A 21,281-nucleotide genomic window follows, 5' to 3' on the forward strand; every position below is an offset into this window, starting at 1 on the left:
TGCAAAGAATTCCTTGGAGTTCCTGTTCAAAATCCAAAATCTAGGTCTCATCTCACCATATTCTGGTTTGGTGGGTCTAGGCTGGAGCTTAAGAATCATGCTGCATTTTTAAGAAACTCTCCAGGTTCTTCTAATGCAGGAGGAGGACCATGGGCCACACCTTCAACAGATTTTGATTTAGTAGTGCCTGTTAGGGTAGGCCATTCTTGGAGGAGAGAGTAGGGTTCTAAGGGAAAGTAGAAGAAAAAAAAAAGAGAAAATAAATGGAAAAAAAAGAAAGTGAGGAAGAATATCTGTGTCAAATCTAAGTCTATATCCCAGGACTCCAGCCTCCTCCAATATTCTTTCTAACCCCATCTGTCTTCTCTGACATTGGAGGAAGAGAGAAATATCTTCATCATAATGGGAATAATCGATGACCGTGGATTTGGGGAAAGAATTAGGTTGTTTCTCTAATCAGTAAAGAATTCCTTTCCTGGGTCGGCGGGTGGGGCGGGAAGAAAGCAAGTTTAAAAGTTTTAGTCACTCACCCAGTGCTTAGCTAAGGAGCAGACTCTTGCAGTAGCCAATGCTTCCTTGTTAATGAGTACTAAACAGCTGCTGAGGGCCTTTCCTCTCTAGAGGCAGAGATGAAAACTCTTTTCTTATGAACTAAGAGAAATAAACTGTTCTCTCCTCCTATAGTTTGGTCAAGTCATATAACTCTTTCACAGTTGAAATAAAACAGAACAATTATTAGGAATAACATTGTAATAATTACTCTGTACACCAAATTGTCCCCAGCTGTGCATTTTTCCCACTCCAAATGAGAATGTGGTGGTTTCTACACAGGAGGTAGAGCTGTGATTCTGCTCATTATCCTGGCATGTTATTGTAGCTAATCTCTAGTTCCTATATGCACTCAATTCTCTAAACTTCTTGCAAAGCTACATAAAGTTATGTGCAAAAACAAACAAACAAAAAAAGGGAAAAAACCTGCCTTTTCAACTTTGAAATATACTTGTTCTTCTTCTTTTTTTTTAATTTTATTTTTTATAAACATATATTTTTATCCCCAGGGGTACAGGTCTGTGAATCGCCAGGTTTACACATTTCACAGCACTCACCATTATACTTGTTCTTCTTAACAATAGTGGTTGATATTCTTTTATGTGTCAACCATGCCAGGAACTGTGCTGAGCACTTTATTTCATTTAACTCTACAATAAACCTAAGAAATAGGTAATTTAATGTCCCACTTGACAGATGAAAAGATAAATTTTACAGACATTAAACAATTTCTCAAGATGACCTAGTGAGTCACTGTCCTGGATCTCATCTAGTTGCAAAGTGCATGCTCTTCACCATCCCACTATTTTTTCCCCCAATCCTGTAATAGAAAACAGGTTGTTGTTTTAATGTCTTTATGGAGGAAGAGACTCATGAAGTAAAAAATACTTACGGCCCATAAAAGTCATAATGGGAGCCCAGTAATAGGAACATAGAGAAGCTTTCATCCTTATCCACCCATACAGCTTTCATTCTATCTATGCTTTAAGTACAAGTGGAATCTAAAAATCAGTCTTCCACTTAGAAGAAGAATTAGTCACAACTAAAGACAGAAATTCTGGATATAAGAATGATGAATCACAGACCTGTATCCCTGAAACAAATAATACATTATATGTTAATTAATTGAATTTAAAATTTAAGAAACTGAAAAGATAAATAAATAAATAAATTTGTTTGGGGCACCTGGGTGGCTCAGTTGGTTAAGCGTCTGACTTTTTTTTTTTTTTTTAAAGATTTTATTTATTTATCTGACAGAGAGAGATCACAAGTAGACGGAGAGGAAGGCAGAGAGAGAGAGAGAGAGAGAGAGAGAGAGGGAAGCAGGCTTCTTGCCGAGCAGAGAGCCCGATGTGGGACTCGATCCCAGGACCCTGAGATCATGACCTGAGCCGAAGGCAGCGGCTTAACCCACTGAGCCACCCAGGCGCCCCAGCGTCTGACTCTTGATTTTAGTTCAGGTCATGATCTCAGGGCTTTGAGAATGAGCCCTATGTCAGGCTTCACACTGGGCGTGAAGCCTGCTCAGATCTCTCTCCCTTTTTGCCCCTCCTCTCCAACCCCCACCCCCAGCTCCCACAAGCACATTCTTTTGCTCTAAATAATGATATTGATAATAATAAAATAAAATAAATTTGCTTATAAAAAAAAGAAATTCTGGATATAAAAAGGAAATTTATCTGTTTCTGGTTGGTAGACCATTGAGCATATAACATAAATCATGTGGTCTGTTGTGATGGAGGAGGCCATTTTTTGCTGCCTAATTGTCTTTTGCTTTTATCCTCATTGCCCAGATTAGAATACTTTCCACAGCTCTTTGGGCTGCCATGGGAGCTAAGGGCCCTAGCTTTCTGTTCTAACACAGGTTCACGTTAGAATATTCCACTAGCACCTCTGTAGAATGTTAGAATAACTTCCATTTTTCCTTCATTCAACACATTTGAGTACCTGCTATGAATTAGACTTATTGCCGGCACTGCTTATACACTGGTAAATACAACAGACATACTTTCCACCCTCACGGAGTTTGTAGTCTTTAACCAACAAATAAACATACAATAAATATGTAGTTTTATACTGTGGTAAATGCTAAAAAGAGAACCAACAGAGTGTGTTGATAAAGAATTACTTAGATCAATTACTCAAGGAAGGTCTCTGATAGATGAGGAGAAACTAGCCATGTGGCAAGCAGGGAGAACACTCTAGAAGGAAGAACATATGTGAAGGCCCCCAAGTAAAGAGAAGCCTAGCACATACTAAGCCAATGAGGCATGAGTGAAGTGAGAAAAAGAAAAAACTGAAGAAGATAAGAATGAAGAGCTAGGCAGCAGTCAGATTATTCACGGCAGAGCCTTGTAGACATGGTAGGGAGATTGAATTTTATTCTAAAAGTAATAAAAAGTCATTAAGAGTCTTTAGCAAGAGACTTAGGTTGTGTGAATTATATGTTTGCAGAAGATTTTCTGATACCTGAGTAGTGAATAGATTAGAGAAGGCAAGAATGGAAGCAAGTGCACTGATAACAAGACTGTTAATGCAATCCAGGTTCCAAACTCTCCAAATGATAATTCTTTTGTTATTGTCTGCTCTATCACCATCCCTCCCCCAAAGCAGGGTTCACATTCCAAGTTGTCCAGACATGCTCGTGGAATACTAGTCTCTCAAGATGGTTCTGAAAATAAGACTCTGGTCAAATAAATGTAAGAAATTCTGCATGCTAACTCTCCTTCTTGGAGATTCAGAATGTAAACTAATGTAGTAAATGTGTCAGGAAGTGTTTCAGAACATTTGTGTATCCCAGTATTTCTCCAAATTATTGGACCATGGAACGTTTTATCTCTCCTCCCCCAACATAATGTTAATATTCTGCAAAACTGATATTCCCCAGAGCACATTTAAGGAAATGGTACCATAAGTCCTTCTAACCAAGAGTTAACTCATTGTTCTTGGTTAACTGAGACCCCATTTCTCCACTTCCCTATCAATTATTTCAATGGTTTAGACAGTATTGTCTGACTCCACATACATTATATGATTTCGTCTCTCCATTTCTACCATCTATTTTCTGTCACTTGTCTCTTTAGTTTTACATTGTAAAGGTTGATAAAGTTTTCCTTCCTTTCAGTAACCATAATTTTCTTTATTTCTGGATCTGGATCTTCTGTGAGACCCCTGTTGAGTATCTTGAAATGATCCTCTATATTAGTAACATTTTATCTCAAATTTTCTATGTCTGTCTAAAGCTCTGTGTATGGGAGATTTTCTCTTCCAATTATTTTATTGGACTCTTTTAAGAGCTTTTTGGAGATATGATTCGATACAAATTTATTTAAATGTACACTTGAAGTGTACAACTCAATAGTTATTTACAGAGTTGTGGAAGCACTAATACAATCTAATTCTAGAATATTTAATTTCAGAAAGAAACCCTGTACCTATGAAGACTCACTTTCCATTTCCCCACAATCTCCACCAGCCCTGACCCACCACTAATCTACTTTTCGTCTCTATTGATTGCCTATTCTGTTCATTTCATATAAAGGAAATCATACAATGTTGGTCCTTTTGCGACTGGCTTCTTTCTGCTAGCATGTTTTCAAGCTTCATCCATGTTGTAACCGGTATTAGTATTTCATTTCTTTTTATTGTCAAATAATAGTCCAATGTATGGATATGCCACTTTTTATTTATCCATTCATCAGTTATGGATATTTGGGTTGTTCCTACATTTTGGCTATTATGAATAATGCCATGATGAATATTTATACATGTTTTTATGAGCATACATTTTCATTTCTCTTGTGTATATAGCTAGGAGTCAAATTGCTAATCATAATGGTAACTCTGTGTTCAACTTTCTGAGTAACTACCAGACTGTTTTCTGAAGCAGCTGCACCATATTACAGTCCCACCAGCAGTGAATGAAATTTCCAATTTCTCCAAGTCTTCTCCACTTTGTATTCTTTTTCTTTCCCCCAATATTTATTCTTGCTTATATTTTTTTATTTTGACCCTCCCAATGGATATGAAGTGGTATCTCATTGTGATTTTGATTTCCATTTCCCTAATGACTAATGATACTAAGCATACATTCATGTATTTACTGGACATTTGCATAGCTTCACTGGAGAAATGTCTGTTCAAGTCCCTTTTGCTCATTTTTAAAATGGGGTATGTGTCTTTTTATTGTTAATTTGTAAGAGTTCTTACTGTATATCTTGGCTACAAGTCACTTATCAGATATATGACTTGCAAATATTTTCTCCCATTCTGTGTGTTCACATTCTTGATAGTATCATTCGATACACAAAACTTCTTAATTTTGATGAGGTCCAATTAATCAATGCCTTTTTTTTTTTTTTTTACTTATGTTTTTAGTGATGTACTTAAGAAATCACTGTCTAAACTTCACTGGACTTAATTTTAGTAATTGTAAGTTTAGTTTTAAAAAACATCTTTTTATTCTCTTTGTACCTTTTTTTCCATAGAAATGTGTTTTTATTTGGTAAGTACAATATCTTCCCATATCTTTATAAGAACACTAATTTCAAATTTTTATTTTTAAAATTCTGATCTTGAATTATAATTCTTCTGGGTCAGTTTTTTAATTTATTTATCTTAGGTTTTCTTTTTCATGCTACTGGTTTCCTTCTTATGTCTTGTGATCTTTGGCTATCCATATTTAACAAGTGAGGACTAAGTAGATTCTTCTAGGTAGCAGGTACAGATTTTTCTCAGCTGTTGAATACTTAGGCTTTTTAGATAAGTCTTTCCTTTCACTAGGATCCTTATTTTGTGGTCAGAGCTTGTTCACCAACACACTTCACTTTAGAGAGGGAGTTAGGTAGGGCACAGACAGCATTTGGGCTAGGGTATATGCTTTATCTCAGTGATTTACTATGCAGGATCAACTCCATTTTAGCGAAACTAGCTTATCCCTAGGCGATCCCTTCAATTTCTTTGGTGAAGGCTTCTATATCTTGAGTTGGAGAGATTGAGCTGTCTTTACTCTGTATGGGCAGTGTAGAGGACTTAAAATGATGGAGGGGAAAGCTGAGCTATAAGTATAGTTCCACTGCAGACAGACTTTTATATAAACCCCTTGGCTTGGTCCCCCTTTCTCACCCCAACCCTTCCTGACTCTGAGGCTATCTGCTAGGTGGACTAGCTATCTTTTCCCAGAGCCTATGTTCTCTGGGTTGCTACTTCCTCACTCTGCTTAATCTGTCAAAGGCCTTCCATCTGCTTACTGTCTTAGAGAAATCTGTCAAAAATCTCTCATCTGCTTATGATCCCTCTGTTGTGTGTTTGTTATTATGGATTTATTCTTTATCAATTTTTAATAGGAGTTGGGATGGTAGTTCCAAGAGGAAATGGAGCTTGTGCTCAGGTCACTCTCCTGAAGTTGAAGCACACCCAATATTTCTTAAAGTCATCTTTTATTGCTCCAGGTATAGTATTTCCTGAATATGAAAGTATGTTCATCTTGGCGTCACTTCTTTTGAAAAGCTCCCTTTTCTGCACATGATGGCCCTTGAAAGAGAGAGATTAACTGTCCAAAAGGAGGAAGTCATCCTTTATTAACTCTCTCACCCCCACTTTACTGAGATATCCATCAATAAATCATATCTACCCTAATTTCTCTCTATCTTCTCTGCCATTACCTTAACCCAGTCTACCATCATCTTGTAATGAAATGGAATTCTTACTGAGCTCTTTTGACCCCTTACTTTTGTACCTTGAAACCTATTTGGCACAGAGAATAGAGCAGACTTTAGTGTATGTCACTGCTCTTACAAAAACTCTGTAGCGGCTTTCCATTGCTTTTAGAATAAAATACACAACTTCTTTACCATGGTATACATAATCTAGTAATGATCCTGTCCTAGCCCATCTGTGTGTTCTCACCTTCTACCACTCTCTTTTTGCTCACTATATTCCCCATCCTTCTATTCCTCAAATGCTTTACCCCTAGTTCTGATTCAGGACATTGACAAACATGACCTAGAATCTCTACCTACAGTTTTCTTCTCTCTGCTCAAATACAAAGTAGGTGTTCAATAAATATATATTGAGAGGAAATTTAGTAGTCATTTCACTAGGATGTAAAGGTCTCAAAAAAGGCCCAATAAACACACTTTCCATGAATTTCTGTTTTTCTTGACATGCCACATCGACAAAAATATTTTTTTTTTTTTTTACTTTATAGCAGATACAGCAACAAACTCGAAATAACTTAAATGAGCCTAACACTGAAAATTTAAACTTTAGGAAGCCTAGATGGAAATGAAATGTGTAAGGGAAGAAACAGAAAAGACTATCAATAAGAACGCAGACAAGAACAATTTTAATACAAATGAACTTCTGAAACAATAAAAACATGTTTCAAAGTAATAAGAAAAGCAACAGATTAAGATAAAATTGTCATTATATAGATGATGTGTACAAGATTACAAAAGAAAAACAGAAAACTGATATAACACTAAAAACCAGTTCTTACCCTTTTAGATTAAAAAAACCTCACTGACTACTGAGCCAGGCATGGCTCAGGTCATTAAGCATCTGCCTTCAGCTCAGGTCATGATCCCAGTGTCCTGGGATGGAGTCCTACATTGGGCTCCTTGCTCACTGGGGAGTCTGCTTCTCCCTCTGCCTGCTGCTTTCCTGCTTGCACACACACACTCTCTCTCAAAATCTTTAAAAAAATCACTGACTAAAATGGCCAGTTCACAAATGAGGAAATGAAAATAATAAAACAAGCATTTTATTAGGTACTTCCCATATGCTAGTCCTGAAGAAATAAACATGAAGATTCTATCTCTGTCAAACTGGAGTTATATCCTAATTGGGAAGGTAATTCTGTTTAGTCCTATAACTACCTAAGTAAAAAAGCTTAGTTTTCTAAAACTGAAGCTAAATATAATGATTTACATAAATCACCACAATTTACTTAAATCACTATATAATGATTTTCAATGCTTCACAATCATATTTGTGCATACTGATCACATTCAAATTGAGGAATTTAGACCATCTGTTGAATAAGACAGTATTCATTCAATAAGCATTTATAAGACACCTACTATATTCATAGGTTCTGAGGCTAAATGAATAAAATAGACTAGGTCCTGGTCCTAGTCCACAGTCTACCAGGGAAGGCAGATATGTAAATAAATAATTTATCAATACTTTGATAAGTGCCAACGAAAAAAAATACACAAAGAACAAAATGCTATTATAAGGACAGAGGAGGTGATAAAAAGTCCTGCCTGAGAATGTCAGAGAACACTTATTGGAAGGAGGAAAAATGAGAGGAGAGTGATATTGCAAAGAAAATGACACAAAATAAAAAGGGGCAAAGGTAAAAAGTGTCTAACCTCTCCCAAAATTTACATATACTTTGACGTAGCTAAGGGCAGGCTGTGCACAGAGGTATAGCTGATTACTAGCTGCAAAGTGAGGCAGTCACTGGACCCTATAGGCCATGGGTGCTTGTGAAAGCATCTGGACTTCAAGCAAGAGAGATCTGACCACATGTTGTATTTTTTTTTAAAAACTACTCAGAAAATCTATATGGAGAAATTATTAGAGTCTGACACTAGACATAGAGAAACCATTCAGGAAGAAGAAGGATAAGGTTTAAAATAAAATGGAAAAGAAGATGGGATGTGAGTGATACTAAGAAGTCAGAAATAACAGAAGTTAATAATTAACTAATGGACTATGTGAAAAAAGAGAGGAATGAATGTAAAATGGCCTCCTGGTCTGCACCTCAGGCAAAATGGTTATAGTGTTATTAACCAAACCTGGGATGGGGGAAAGGAGACAACATAAGGTTTTGGAAGATGTTCAATTCCTTTCATAGTTAACAGAATTCAAATTTAAATAGTCATGAGGCACAGTCTTGCATTAATTAAAATAGAGTAAATTTTAAAAAATGGCTATAATCACTGCTGTGGGGTATTGGGGGAAAAGATGTACTAATACATTGCTGCCCTACAACCTGGTGAAGTTGTTCTGAAAAGAAATTTGGCAACAAATAAAAAAGCCATAAAAATTACCATGTTCTTTGACCCAGAAACTTTTTGGAATATAGCCCAAGGATATAATTCAAAAGAAATACAAAACCTATTTGTATAAAGATGTTTATAGCTGTCCTATATATTACAGACAAAAACTGGAAACAGCCCAAATGCCCAACAGTGAGGGAACGTTTAAGCAGACTTCGGTACATTAATGCAATGGGGTATCTTATTGCTATTAAGAATGACAAATATGAGAACTATGTAGAAATAAAAAAGGGCAATATAAAGCAATGAGTTAAAAATGCAGAACTCAAAATGATGCATATAGAATGATCGTAACTATGTAAAATTATATCTGTATAACCAGGAGTACTGGAAAATACTACAGAGCTGGTAATTTAGAGTGCTGACATTTTTGTTATTGTTGGTTGAGTTGCTGGGAATGTTTATGTGTTTCAAGTTAGAATTCACTATATATTTAGTACAATCACATTAAGAAAGATAAATCTCCATTTTTTTCTAACACATAAAATTTTAAAAAGTGCTCATCAGTACCTTCCTTTTCCCTAAGTGATTTTCTCTAGTCTCTTGAGTCCTATTAGTTTTTGGATGTATGAGGAAGTGGACCCCACACATACTCCATGACCTCTTAACTTAATCAAATGCCACCCCTTATAGTCATTCATAGAACCATGTAACTTTCCTTGGTATTGTTCTAGTTTTAAGATCAGTTAATTAATGTCTATGTCTCCCCCACCATTTTGCATACTCCATGAGGGCAGAGAAAGTATCTGTTTTTGTTTATTATTACAATCCTAGTTCTTAATGTAATACCCAGAACATTGCAGTTAACTCAAGAAACATTTGTAGGATGAATAAATGATTAAACCTGTAGGTCATGTTACCGAGAGGGCATTGTCAGTTCCATGACAATACACTGATCAAATCATTAAAGAAAAGGACAATCCAAAAGAATAACTACATGGGTTAAAAAGATAGTTACTGGCCTTGCTTTATTACGTATTATGAACTACGTATTAATAAAGTTCTATACATGCGGTTCTTATCCCTTAATTGTAACACATAAAATGAAATCAGCCTCTCCTCCATCACACACACACACACACACACACACACACACACACACACACAGAGTAATTTCAAAGATCAGTGAAAGTATGCAAAAGGAAACTAAGAGCTGCATTTGTGGATAGGGACCAAGGTCATGAAATTGTTGTGTAAAAAAAGGGGAAGTTGCTCCTGAGAGAGAAGGGAAGAAATGAAAAAGGTGGGGGGAAAGGACCGGAGCTGAACTAAGGGCTTAGGGATACTTTGTAAAAAAGAAAATGCCTACTATTAAATTTTGGATTGTTAATGTTGTTACAGTGTTAATCCATTCGCCTTCCCAAACCTTTAGTGATGTCTGCTATGTTCATTGCCTTAGATTAAGACTAAGCCACCACAAAAGGGAGGGTAGAATTAAAGAGCAATCAAGTCACAAGGGCCATCTTAGAGATTGGCCAAGGTTTCCCTCCTCTGATAATTTCTGTTTGTACTTGTATAACATTTATCTAACCTCATTTGGAACGTGCACTTCACTGGTACTCATCTTTCAATTTTTCAGGAATAACTATAGCTATCTCAGAGTATGATAGGATTGCACATCATAGGTGCACCTTGGTGCATACTCTGTGCTCCAGGGGAACTTCTGACTCTCCCAACATCATAGTTCTGACCCTTTCTGCTCCAGTCACATCTCCACTTTAGGTCCTGGATTCAACATACAATTTCAGCCTACCTCCTACCATTCCCTCAGATGTTCCCTCTCATCCTGTATAACTGAATCTAACTTACTTGGATTCGATCTGGGCTGGCCCAGCAATAGGACTGGGCACAGAACATTTAACATAGTGACTCATCTATAACCAGTGCTTAAAGATGATTATTAGATTCAGTCAAAATCAATTAAACATGGTAACAATTCTCTAGGATATCTTCTAAAGAATCTATCAGTTAAGTAATGCTTTCATCTACAAGTAGCATTCGTTTTTCCAAACTTTTTAGTCCAGCTATATTGGCCAGGGTTTTGTCAAGCTTTACTTTCTATAAGTGGTCATAAGAAAAAAGTAATAATATTTTGACTTTTTAAAAATAAAAATGTGATGAAATGCTATAATATTACATGCGCTTTTTAAGACAATGTAATCCCCTCCCACCTGCCCAGGAGATTGTGATATCCTTCCCCAGTCCCATTACCTTCTGCTGACTAAGGAAAGCCTGGAGAGATGCAAAATTCTTCTGCTGTTTGATGGAGAATCGCTGATTTAGAGCTGGGGAAGTTACTATGAAAAAAGTCTCTCCATCCTTCTTAAGACCACAAATAACTTGGAAAAGTACAATACATTAATTCATTATATTTATGAATAGTCTTACAAGAACTGCTAAAAAATATGACCTACCCATCTAGGAGGGCAATGACGTTCTTCCTGGGCCGCCCAATATTAGGGCCATACAAACTGGCTCTGGAGTAAATCCGGATGGGTTGCAACAGGCTCTTCAGCTGGATGTAATCCTTTCCCAACTGGCTGCCATTTACCGCCCGGCCATGCATGGTTCGATAGTTATTTGGCTCTAGATTAAAAGCAGACATGCAAGTCAGAGTTGAGAAGGGTAAGACTCTGCCAACCCTTTCCTGTCCACAGACTTTCTTCTTTTTTCTTAACAATGTGAATAAAATAACCAAAAAGAGAGTGTAAGCTAGTTTAACTTGAAGAACTATCATAACAAAAAGTTAAATGCCATTTTAGCATTCTACTCATTTTCAAACAATCTTCACATAAGATCACCTAATCCACAAGACAGAGATGTGCTGATTTTTGGGTGATATTTTATAACGAATAGTTTACTGGACTGAATAGTGTCCCCCAAAGTTCACATCTACCTGTAACTTCAGAATGTGACCTTATTTGGAACTAGAGTCTTTGAAGATATAGTTAAGATGAGGTCATATGGGATTAGGACATGCCCTAAATCCAGTGACTGGTGTCTTTATAAAAGAATGAATGGCGAGGGGCACTTGGGTGGCTCAGTGGATTAAGCCTCTGCCTTTGGCTCAGGTCATGATCTCAGGGTCCTAGGATAGAGCCCCGTGTCAGGCTCTCTGCTTAGCAGGGAGCCTGCTTCTCGCTCTCCCTCTGCCTGCCTCTCTGCCTACCTGTCTCTCTGTGTGTGTGTGTGTGTGTGTGTGTGTGTGTGTGTGTGAAATAAATAAATAAATAAATAAAATCTTTAAAAAAAAAAAAAGAATGAATGGAGAGGGAAATTCAGGTACACAGACACACTGGGAAGAGAGCCATGTGTCGACAGAGGCAAAGATTGGAGGGTTGCTGCTATGCCAAGGATTGCTGGCAGCAGCTACTAAAAGCTAAGAAAGAGACAGAATAGATTCTCCCTTAGAGTCTCCAGAAGGAATCAACACTGGCAATGCTCTGATTTCTGGCTTCTGGTTCCCTGAACTGTGAGAGAATACATTTCTGTTGTTTTACACCACCGAGCTTACAGTGATTTTTTATGAACAGGCTTAGGAAACTGATACAAATGGTAAAAAAGACAGCTTTATAAAGATGGCCATTGTATCAAAAAGAAAAAAGTCTTCATGTTCAATAACAAAGTGGCTGGGTGAAATAATTTAGAGCACAACACCCTCCCTCAGTTTCTATTAACTTGGTACTTCTAAAAGAACAAAGAAAGCCCTAAAAACCAGCAACTCCACTGCTGGAGGGAGTTAACTTGATTTGGAATTAAGCACATGCTCCGGTAAGGCCAATACCTTGGATACCTTAAGATTTTGATACTGGTAGTGCAGCAGACTTTCAGGAAATTTAACAGGGAGATTTAGGGAATAAGTCAGTCTCAGTGGGCCTTGATAAGCTCACACATATGATATCGCTTTTACCACTGTGTCTCCTGACTTAAAAATAGTTTATCTGGAGTTAATGTTACTCCCTTCACCATATTCTACATGGTTTCCTCAATGTACAATATCCAGCACATGTAGGAACACATCTCTGCATGTGACCAGACCCACTAATTAAGTATAAGTAACTCAGTTACTGCAGTCTCAGAAGGACAGCCTCACTATTGCAGATCTGTAATTTAAATGCATACCCCTTATAGTCTGGAAGGCTGTGTATGCTCTGGAGAGACTGGAGAGGGCACTAACTATCCATGTACTTGCAGATGATTGTGAAACAGCACATTTATAAAGGAGAAATGAGAAGGCATGCCAGAAAGGAGAAGCCTGTGAGAATTAGAAACTGTTTGAATCACACACAGATCCATTTGCAAAAGATGGAAGCCTTACTGGTGCAAGGTAAGCACAACCTCTAATCAAACATTGTCTCACCATTAAGCTATGCTGACTCAGGGACAACCTTTAGGAAGCGGGTCTTAAGAAATGATTTAAAAAAATAGAAAAACTTAAGATACATCAGCAGCTACGCAATGCAAGAGAGACAGAGTTATTCCATGTAAATTGCTAAACAAACAAAAAAGAAACAACAAAACAACTTCTGGGATGGAGGATTCAGAATCCAGAGTTGTTCCAACATATTAGAATATACAGTTTTCAACAAACTATACAAATGGCCAAAATTTGTTAGAATGTATAGTTTTCAACAAGAACAAAAATCACAGCATGAAAAGAAACAAGTAAAAAAGCAGTCAATAGAAACTATCTCCTAAGGGACCCAAATGTTAGACTTCATGGGCAAGGAATTAAAAACTACTATTATAAAGATGTTCAAAGAACTAACAGGAATAATATAAAATTAAAGGAAAGTATGATTGAAGAGACAGAGTTTATAAAAAAAGTTTTCAAATGGAAATCTTGGAACTAAAATGACTTTTCACATATAGAGGAACACAAGGAAATTATCAGCTGAATTTTTACCAGAAATAATGGAGGCCACAAGACTGTAGGATGACATACTCAAAATGCTAAATTTAAAAAAAAAAAAATCAGCCAAGAACTCTATATGTAGCAAACTATCCTTCAAAACTGAAAGCACAATTTAAACCTTAACCAGAAAAACAAAGGACAGAATTTGATGTGAGAAAATCTGCCTTACAAGAAATGAGAAATGGACACTTTCAGGTTGAAAGGAAATGACACCAGATGGTGACTCAAAATGACACAAAGGAATAGAGAACACCAGTAATGGCAATTGCATAGGTAAATATAAAAGACAGTTGAAAATATCCATTACTCTTTTCTTAACTAATTTAAATAACAGTTACATAAAACGGAAATTATAAAACTGTGTTACTGGGCTTATGATACATGAAAACATAATATTTAGAATAATAAAGGCACAAAGGAGGGGGAAATTGAGTTCTATCAGAGCAAAGTTTCTGTAGTTACCTGGAATTAAGTTAGTATTATTCTAAAGTAGATTATAATGAGTTCTGATGTGTTACAATAAGAAACTACTATGAAAATAAAAAAACAAAATAAAAACAAAGAAATTAAAATAATATTTTAGACAATATCTTCTCTGAATAAAAAGGCAGTACAGGAGAAACAGGAACAAAAAATGAAATAAATGGAAAAACACCAAGATGGCAAATATAAATTCAACCATATCAACAATTACATTAAATGTAAATGGATTGAACACTCCAATTAAAAGCAGAAATTTTCAGGTTGAATAAAAATCTAAGATCCAGAGTCAAGATGGCGGAGAAGTAGCAGGCTGAGACTACTTCGGGTAGCGGGAGATCAGCTAAATAGCTTATCTAAAGATTGCAAACACCTACAAATCCAACGGGAGATTGAAGAGAAGAAGAACAGCAATTCCAGAAACAGAAAATCAACCACTTTCTGCAAGGTAGGACTGGCGGAGAAGTGAATCCAAAGCGATGGGAAGATAGACCGCGGGGGGAGGGGCCGGCTCCCGGCGAGCGGCGGAGCAACGGAGCAAAATCAGGACTTTTAAAAGTCTGTTCCGCTGAGGGACATCGCTCCAGAGGCTTAACTGGAAGCCCAGGCGGGGTCAGCGCGGCCTCAGGTCCCGCAGGGTCGCAGAAGGATCGGGGGTGTCTGAGTGTCGCAGAGCTTACCGGTATTAGAACGGGGAAGCCGGCTGCAGAGACAGAGCCGAGGAGTGACTCTCAGCTCGGGGTTGCCTTGAACCGGTCGCAGGCTCGGTCAGCTCGGAGCGTGGCCGGAGGCCAGGGTGGCGGGAGTCATTGGGCGCTGTTCTCTGAGGGCGCACTGAGGAGTGGGGCCCCGGGCTCTCGGCTCCTCCGGCCGGAGACCGGGAGGCCGCCATCTTCATTCCCGCCCTCCGGAACTCTACGGAAAGCGCTCAGGGAACAAAAGCTCCCGAAAGCGAACCCGAGCGGATTACTCAGCGCGGCCCCGGGTAAGGGCGGTGCAACTCCGCCTGGGGCAAAGACGCTTGAGAATCACTACAACGGGCCCCTCCCCCAGAAGATCAACGGGAAACCCAGCCAGGACCAAGTTCACCTACCAAGGAGAGCGGCGGAATTCCAGAGGAGAAGAAAGCAAAGCACGGAACTCATGGCTTTCTCCCCATGATTTTTTAGCCTTGCAGTTAATTTAATTTTTTTTTCCTTTTTCAATTTTTTTTTCTTTTTCTCTTCTTCTGCTGAATTTTTTTTAACTTTTACCGTTTTCTTTTTTTAACGTTTTTTAAATAGTTTATCTAATATATATATATTTTTCCTCTTTTTATATTTTTTCTTTATCGGCTTTCTTTTTTTTTAATAGTTACTTTTTTTTTTTTTCTTTCTTTCTGAACCCCTTTTTATCCCCTTTCTCCCCCCTCACAATTCGGGATCTCTTCTGATTTGGCTAAAGCATATTTTCCTGGGGTTGTTGCCACCCTTTTAGTATTTTACTTGCTCCTTCATGAACTCTTATCTGGACAAAATGACAAGGCGGAAAAATTCACAACAAAAAAAAGAACAAGAGGCAGTACCAAAGGCTAGGGACCTAATCAATACAGACATTGGTAATATGTCAGATATAGAGTTCAGAATGATGATTCTCAAGGTTCTAGCCGGGCTTGAAAAAGGCATGGAAGATATTAAAGCAACCCTCTCAGGAGATATAAAAGCCCTTTCTGGAGAAATAAAAGAACTAAAATCTAACCAAGTTGAAATCAAAAAAGCTATTAATGAGGTGCAATCAAAAATGGAGGCTCTCACTGCTAGGATAAATGAGGCAGAAGACAGAATTAGCGATATAGAAGACCAAATGACGGAGAATAAAGAAGCTGAGCAAAAGAGGGACAAACAGCTACTAGACCACGAGGGGAGAATTCGAGAGATAAGTGACACCATAAGACGAAACAACATTAGAATAATTCCAGAAGAAGAGGAAACAGAGAGGGGAGCAGAGGGTATATTGGAGAGAATTATTGGAGAGAATTTCCCCAATATGGCAAAGGGAACAAGCATCAAAATCCAGGAGGTTCAGAGAACCCCCCTCAAAATCAATAAGAATAGGTCCACACCCCGTCACCTAATAGTAAAATTGACAAGTCTTAGTGACAAAGAGAAGATCCTGAAAGCAGCCCGGGAAAAGAAGTCTGTAACGTACAATGGTAAAAATATTAGATTGGCAGCAGACTTATCTACAGAGACCTGGCAGGCCAGAAAGAGCTGGCATGATATATTCAGAGTACTAAATGAGAAAAACATGCAGCCAAGAATACTATATCCAGCTAGGCTATCATTGAAAATAGAAGGAGAGATTAAAAGCTTCCAGGACAAACAAAAACTGAAAGAATTTGCAAATACCAAACCAGCTCTACAGGAAATATTGAAAGGGGTCCTCTAAGCAAAGAGAGACCCTAAAAGTAGTAGATCAGAAAGAAACAGAGACAATATACAATAACAGTCACCTTACAGGCAATACAATGGCACTAAATTCATATCTCTCAATACTTACCCTGAATGTTAATGGGCTAAATGCCCCAATCAAAAGACACAGGGTATCAGAATGGATAAAAAAACAAAAACCATCTATATGTTGCCTACAAGAAACTCATCTTAAACCCGAAGACACCTCCAGGTTTAAAGTGAGGGGCTGGAAAAGAATTTACCATGCTAATGGACATCAGAAGAAAGCAGGAGTGGCAATCCTTATATCAGATCAATTAGATTTTAAGCCAAAGACTATAATAAGAGATGAGGAAGGACACTATATCATACTCAAAGGAACTGTCCAACAAGAAGATCTAACAATTTTAAATATCTATGCCCCTAACGTGGGAGCAGCCAACTATATAAACCAATTAATAACAAAATCAAAGAAACACATCGACAATCATACAATCATAGTAGGGGATTTTAACACTCCCCTCACTGAAATGGACAGATCATCCAAGCAAAAGAGCAACAAGGAAATCAAGGCCTTAAATGACACACTGGACCAGATGGACATCACAGATATATTCAGAACATTTCATCCCAAAGCAACAGAATACACATTCTTCTCTAGTGCACATGGAACATTCTCCAGAATAGATCACATTCTTGGTCCTAAATCAAGTCTCAACCGGTATCAAAAGATTGGGATCATTCCCCTCATATTTTCAGACCACAATGCTCTAAAGCTAGAACTCAATCACAAGAGGAAATTTGAAAAGAACCCAAATACATGGAGACTAAACAGCATCCTTCTAAAGAATGAATGGGTCAACCAGGAAATTAAAGAAGAATTGAAAAAATTCATGGAAACAAATGATAATGAAAACACAACGGTTCAGAATCTGTGGGACACAACAAAGGCAGTCCTGAGAGGAAAATATATAGCGGTACAAGCCTTTCTCAAGAAACAAGAAAGGTCTCAGGTACACAACCTAACCCTACACCTAAAGGAGCTGGAGAAAGAACAAGAAAGAAAGCCTAAACCCAGCAGGAGAAGAGAAATCATAAAGATCAGAGCAGAAATCAATGAAATAGAAACCAAGAAAACAATAGAAAAATCAACGAAACTAGGAGCTGGTTCTTTGAAAGAATTAATAAGATCGATAAACCCCTGGCCAGACTTATCAAAAAGAAAAGAGAAAGGACCCAAATAAATAAAATCATGAATGAAAGAGGAGAGATCACCACGAACACCAAAGAAATACAGACAATTATAAGAACATACTATGAGCAACTCTACGCCAACAAATTTGACAATCTGGAAGAAATGGATGCATTCCTAGAGACATATAAACTACCACAACTGAACCAGGAAGAAATAGAAAGCCTGAACAGACCCATAACCAGTAAGGAGATTGAAACAGTCATCAAAAATCTCCAAACAAACAAAAGCCCAGGGCCAGACGGCTTCCTGGGGGAATTCTACCAAACATTTAAAGAAGAACTAATTCCTATTCTCCTGAAACTGTTCCAAAAAATAGAAATGGAAGGAAAACTTCCAAACTCATTTTATGAGGCCAGCATCACCTTGATCCCAAAACCAGACAAGGATCCCATCAAAAAAGAGAACTACAGACCAATATCCTTGATGAACACAGATGCAAAAATTCTCGCCAAAATACTAGCCAATAGGATTCAACAGTACATTAAAAGGATGATTCACCATGACCAAGTGGGATTTATTCCAGGGCTGCAAGGCTGGTTCAACATCCGCAAATCAATCAATGTGATACAACACATTAATAAAAGAAAGAACAAGAACCATATGATACTCTCCATAGATGCTGAAAAAGCATTTGACAAAGTACAGCATCCCTTCCTGATCAAAACTCTTCAAAGTGTAGGGATAGACGGCACATACCTCAATATTATCAAAGCCATCTATGAAAAACCCACCGCAAATATCATTCTCAATGGAGAAAAACTGAAAGCTTTTCCGCTAAGGTCAGGAACACGACAGGGATGTCCGTTATCACCACTGCTATTCAACATAGTACTAGAAGTCCTAGCCTCAGCAATCAGACAACAAAAGGAAATTAAAGGCATCCAAATCGGCAAAGAAGAAGTCAAACTATCACTCTTCGCAGATGATATGATACTCTATGTGGAAAACCCAAAAGACTCCACTCCAAAACTGCTAGAACTTGTACAGGAATTCAGTAAAGTGTCAGGATATAAAATCAATGCACAGAAATCAGTTGCATTTCTCTACACCAACAACAAGACAGAAGAAAGAGAAATTAAGGAGTCCATCCCATTTACAATTGCACCCAAAACTATAAGATACCTAGGAATAAACCTAACCAAAGAGACTAAGAATCTATACTCAGAAAACTATAAAGTACTCATGAAAGAAATTGAGGAAGACACAAAGAAATGGAAAAATGTTCCATGCTCCTGGATTGGAAGAATAAATATTGTGAAAATGTCTATGCTACCTAAAGCAATCTACACATTTAATGCAATTCCTATCAAAGTACCATCCATTTTTTTCAAAGAAATGGAACAAATCATCCTAAAATTTATATGGAACCAGAAAAGACCTCGAATAGCCAAAGGAATATTGAAAAAGAAAGCCAAAGTTGGTGGCATCACAATTCCGGACTTCAAGCTCTATTACAAAGCTGTCATCATCAAGACAGCATGGTACTGGCACAAAAACAGACACATAGATCAATGGAACAGAATAGAGAGCCCAGAAATGGACCCTCAACTCTATGGTCAACTCATCTTCGACAAAGCAGGAAAGAATGTCCAATGGAACAAAGACAGCCTCTTCAATAAATGGTGTTGGGAAAATTGGACAGCCACATGCAGAAAAATGAAATTGGATCATTTCCTTACACCACACACGAAAATAGACTCAAAATGGATGAAGGATCTCAATGTGAGAAAGGAATCCATCAAAATCCTCGAGGAGAACACAGGCAGCAACCTCTTCGACGTCAGCCGCAGCAACATCTTCCTAGGAACATCACCAAAGGCAAGGGAAGCAAGGGCAAAAATGAACTTTTGGGATTTTATCAAGATCAAAAGCTTTTGCACAGCAAAGGAAACAGTGAACAAAACCAAAAGACAACTGACAGAATGGGAGAAGATATTTGCAAATGACATATCAGATAAAGGGCTAGTGTCCAAAATCTATAAAGAACTTAGCAAACTCAACACCCAAAGAACAAATAATCCAATCAAGAAATGGGCAGAGGACATGAACAGACATTTCTGCAAAGAAGACATCCAGATGGCCAACAGACACATGAAAAAGTGCTCCATATCACTCGGCATCAGGGAAATACAAATCAAAACCACCATGAGATATCACCTCACACCAGTCAGAATGGCTAAAATTAACAAGTCAGGAAATGACAGATGCTGGCGAGGATGCGGAGAAAGGGGAACCCTCCTACACTGTTGGTGGGAATGCAAGCTGGTGCAACCACTCTGGAAAACAGCATGGAGGTTCCTCAAAATGTTGAAAATAGAACTACCCTATGACCCTGCAATTGCACTGCTGGGTATTTACCCTAAAGATACAAACGTAGTGATCCGAAGGGGCACATGCACCCGAATGTTTATAGCAGCAATGTCTACAATAGCCAAACTATGGAAAGAACCTAGATGTCCATCTACAGACGAATGGATAAAGAAGATGTGGTATATATACACAATGGAATACTATGCAGCCATGAAAAGAAATGAAATCTTGCCATTTGCGACGACGTGGATGGAACTAGAGGGTATCATGCTTAGTGAAATAAGTCAATCGGAGAAAGACAACTATCATATGATCTCCCTGATATGAGGGATAGGAGATGCAACATGGGGGGTTGAGGGGGTAGGAGAAGAGTAAATGAAACAAGATGGGATTGGGAGGGAGAAAAACCATAAGTGACTCTTAATCTCACAAAACAAACTGAGGGTTGATGGGGGGAGGGGGTTGGGAAAGGGGGTGGGGTTATGGATATTGGGGAGGGTATGTGCTATGGTGAGTGTTGTGAAGTGTGTAAACCTGGCGATTTGCAGACCTGTACCCCTGGGGATAAAAATATATGTTTATAAAGCTGTAAAAAAAAAAAAAAAAAAAAAAAAAAGAAAGAAAGAAAGGATGAATACCCAAGTTTTGTAGCAACATGGACGGGACTGGAAGAGATTATGCTGAGTGAAATAAGTCAAGCAGAGAGAGTCAATTATCATATGGTTTCACTTATTTGTGGAGCATAACAAATAGCATGGAGGACAAGGGGAGATGGAGAGGAGAAGGGAGTTGAGGGAAATTGGAAGGGGAGGTGAACCATGAGAGACTATGGACTCTGAAAAACGATCTGAGAATTTTGAAGGGGTGGGGGGTGGGAGGTTGGGGGCACCAGGTAGTGGGTATTGTAGAGGGCACGGATTGCATGGAGCACTGGGTGTGGTGCAAAAATAACGAATACTGTTATGCTGAAAAAATAAAAAAATTTAAAAAAAAATCTAAGATCCAACTAAAGAGACAGACTTTAAAATAAAAGACACAAATAGGTTGAAAGCAAAGGATGAGGAAGATATGCTATTGAAACATGTAACCATAAGAGAGTTGGAATGACTATACTAATACCAGATAAAATAGACTTTTTAAGGCAACAATGTTTAAGACAACAATGTTACTAGGATAATGCAGGGCATTTTATAATGATAAAGGGACAATTTTTAGGAAGATATAACAACTATAAACATAGACATACCAACAACAGAATACCTGAAGCATAATTA

The 21,281-nt window shown here is 37.9% G+C and overlaps 1 protein-coding gene across 3 annotated transcripts in view; it reads right to left on the reverse strand.

Moving 5' to 3' along the window:
• Window positions 1-21,281, reverse strand: part of HPSE2 (heparanase 2 (inactive)) — a 675,922-nt gene that overhangs the window by 227,683 nt on the left and 426,958 nt on the right. For all 3 annotated transcript variants that reach the window (XM_047703040.1, XM_047703039.1, XM_047703038.1), the window contains one exon: window positions 11,033-11,204. In XM_047703040.1, the coding sequence (XP_047558996.1) occupies window positions 11,033-11,204 (172 nt within the window). The remainder of the gene's footprint in view (window positions 1-11,032; window positions 11,205-21,281) is intronic.

The sequence above is a fragment of the Lutra lutra genome, chromosome 14 (assembly GCF_902655055.1).
Source record: "Lutra lutra chromosome 14, mLutLut1.2, whole genome shotgun sequence".
Lineage (NCBI taxonomy): Eukaryota > Metazoa > Chordata > Mammalia > Carnivora > Mustelidae > Lutra > Lutra lutra.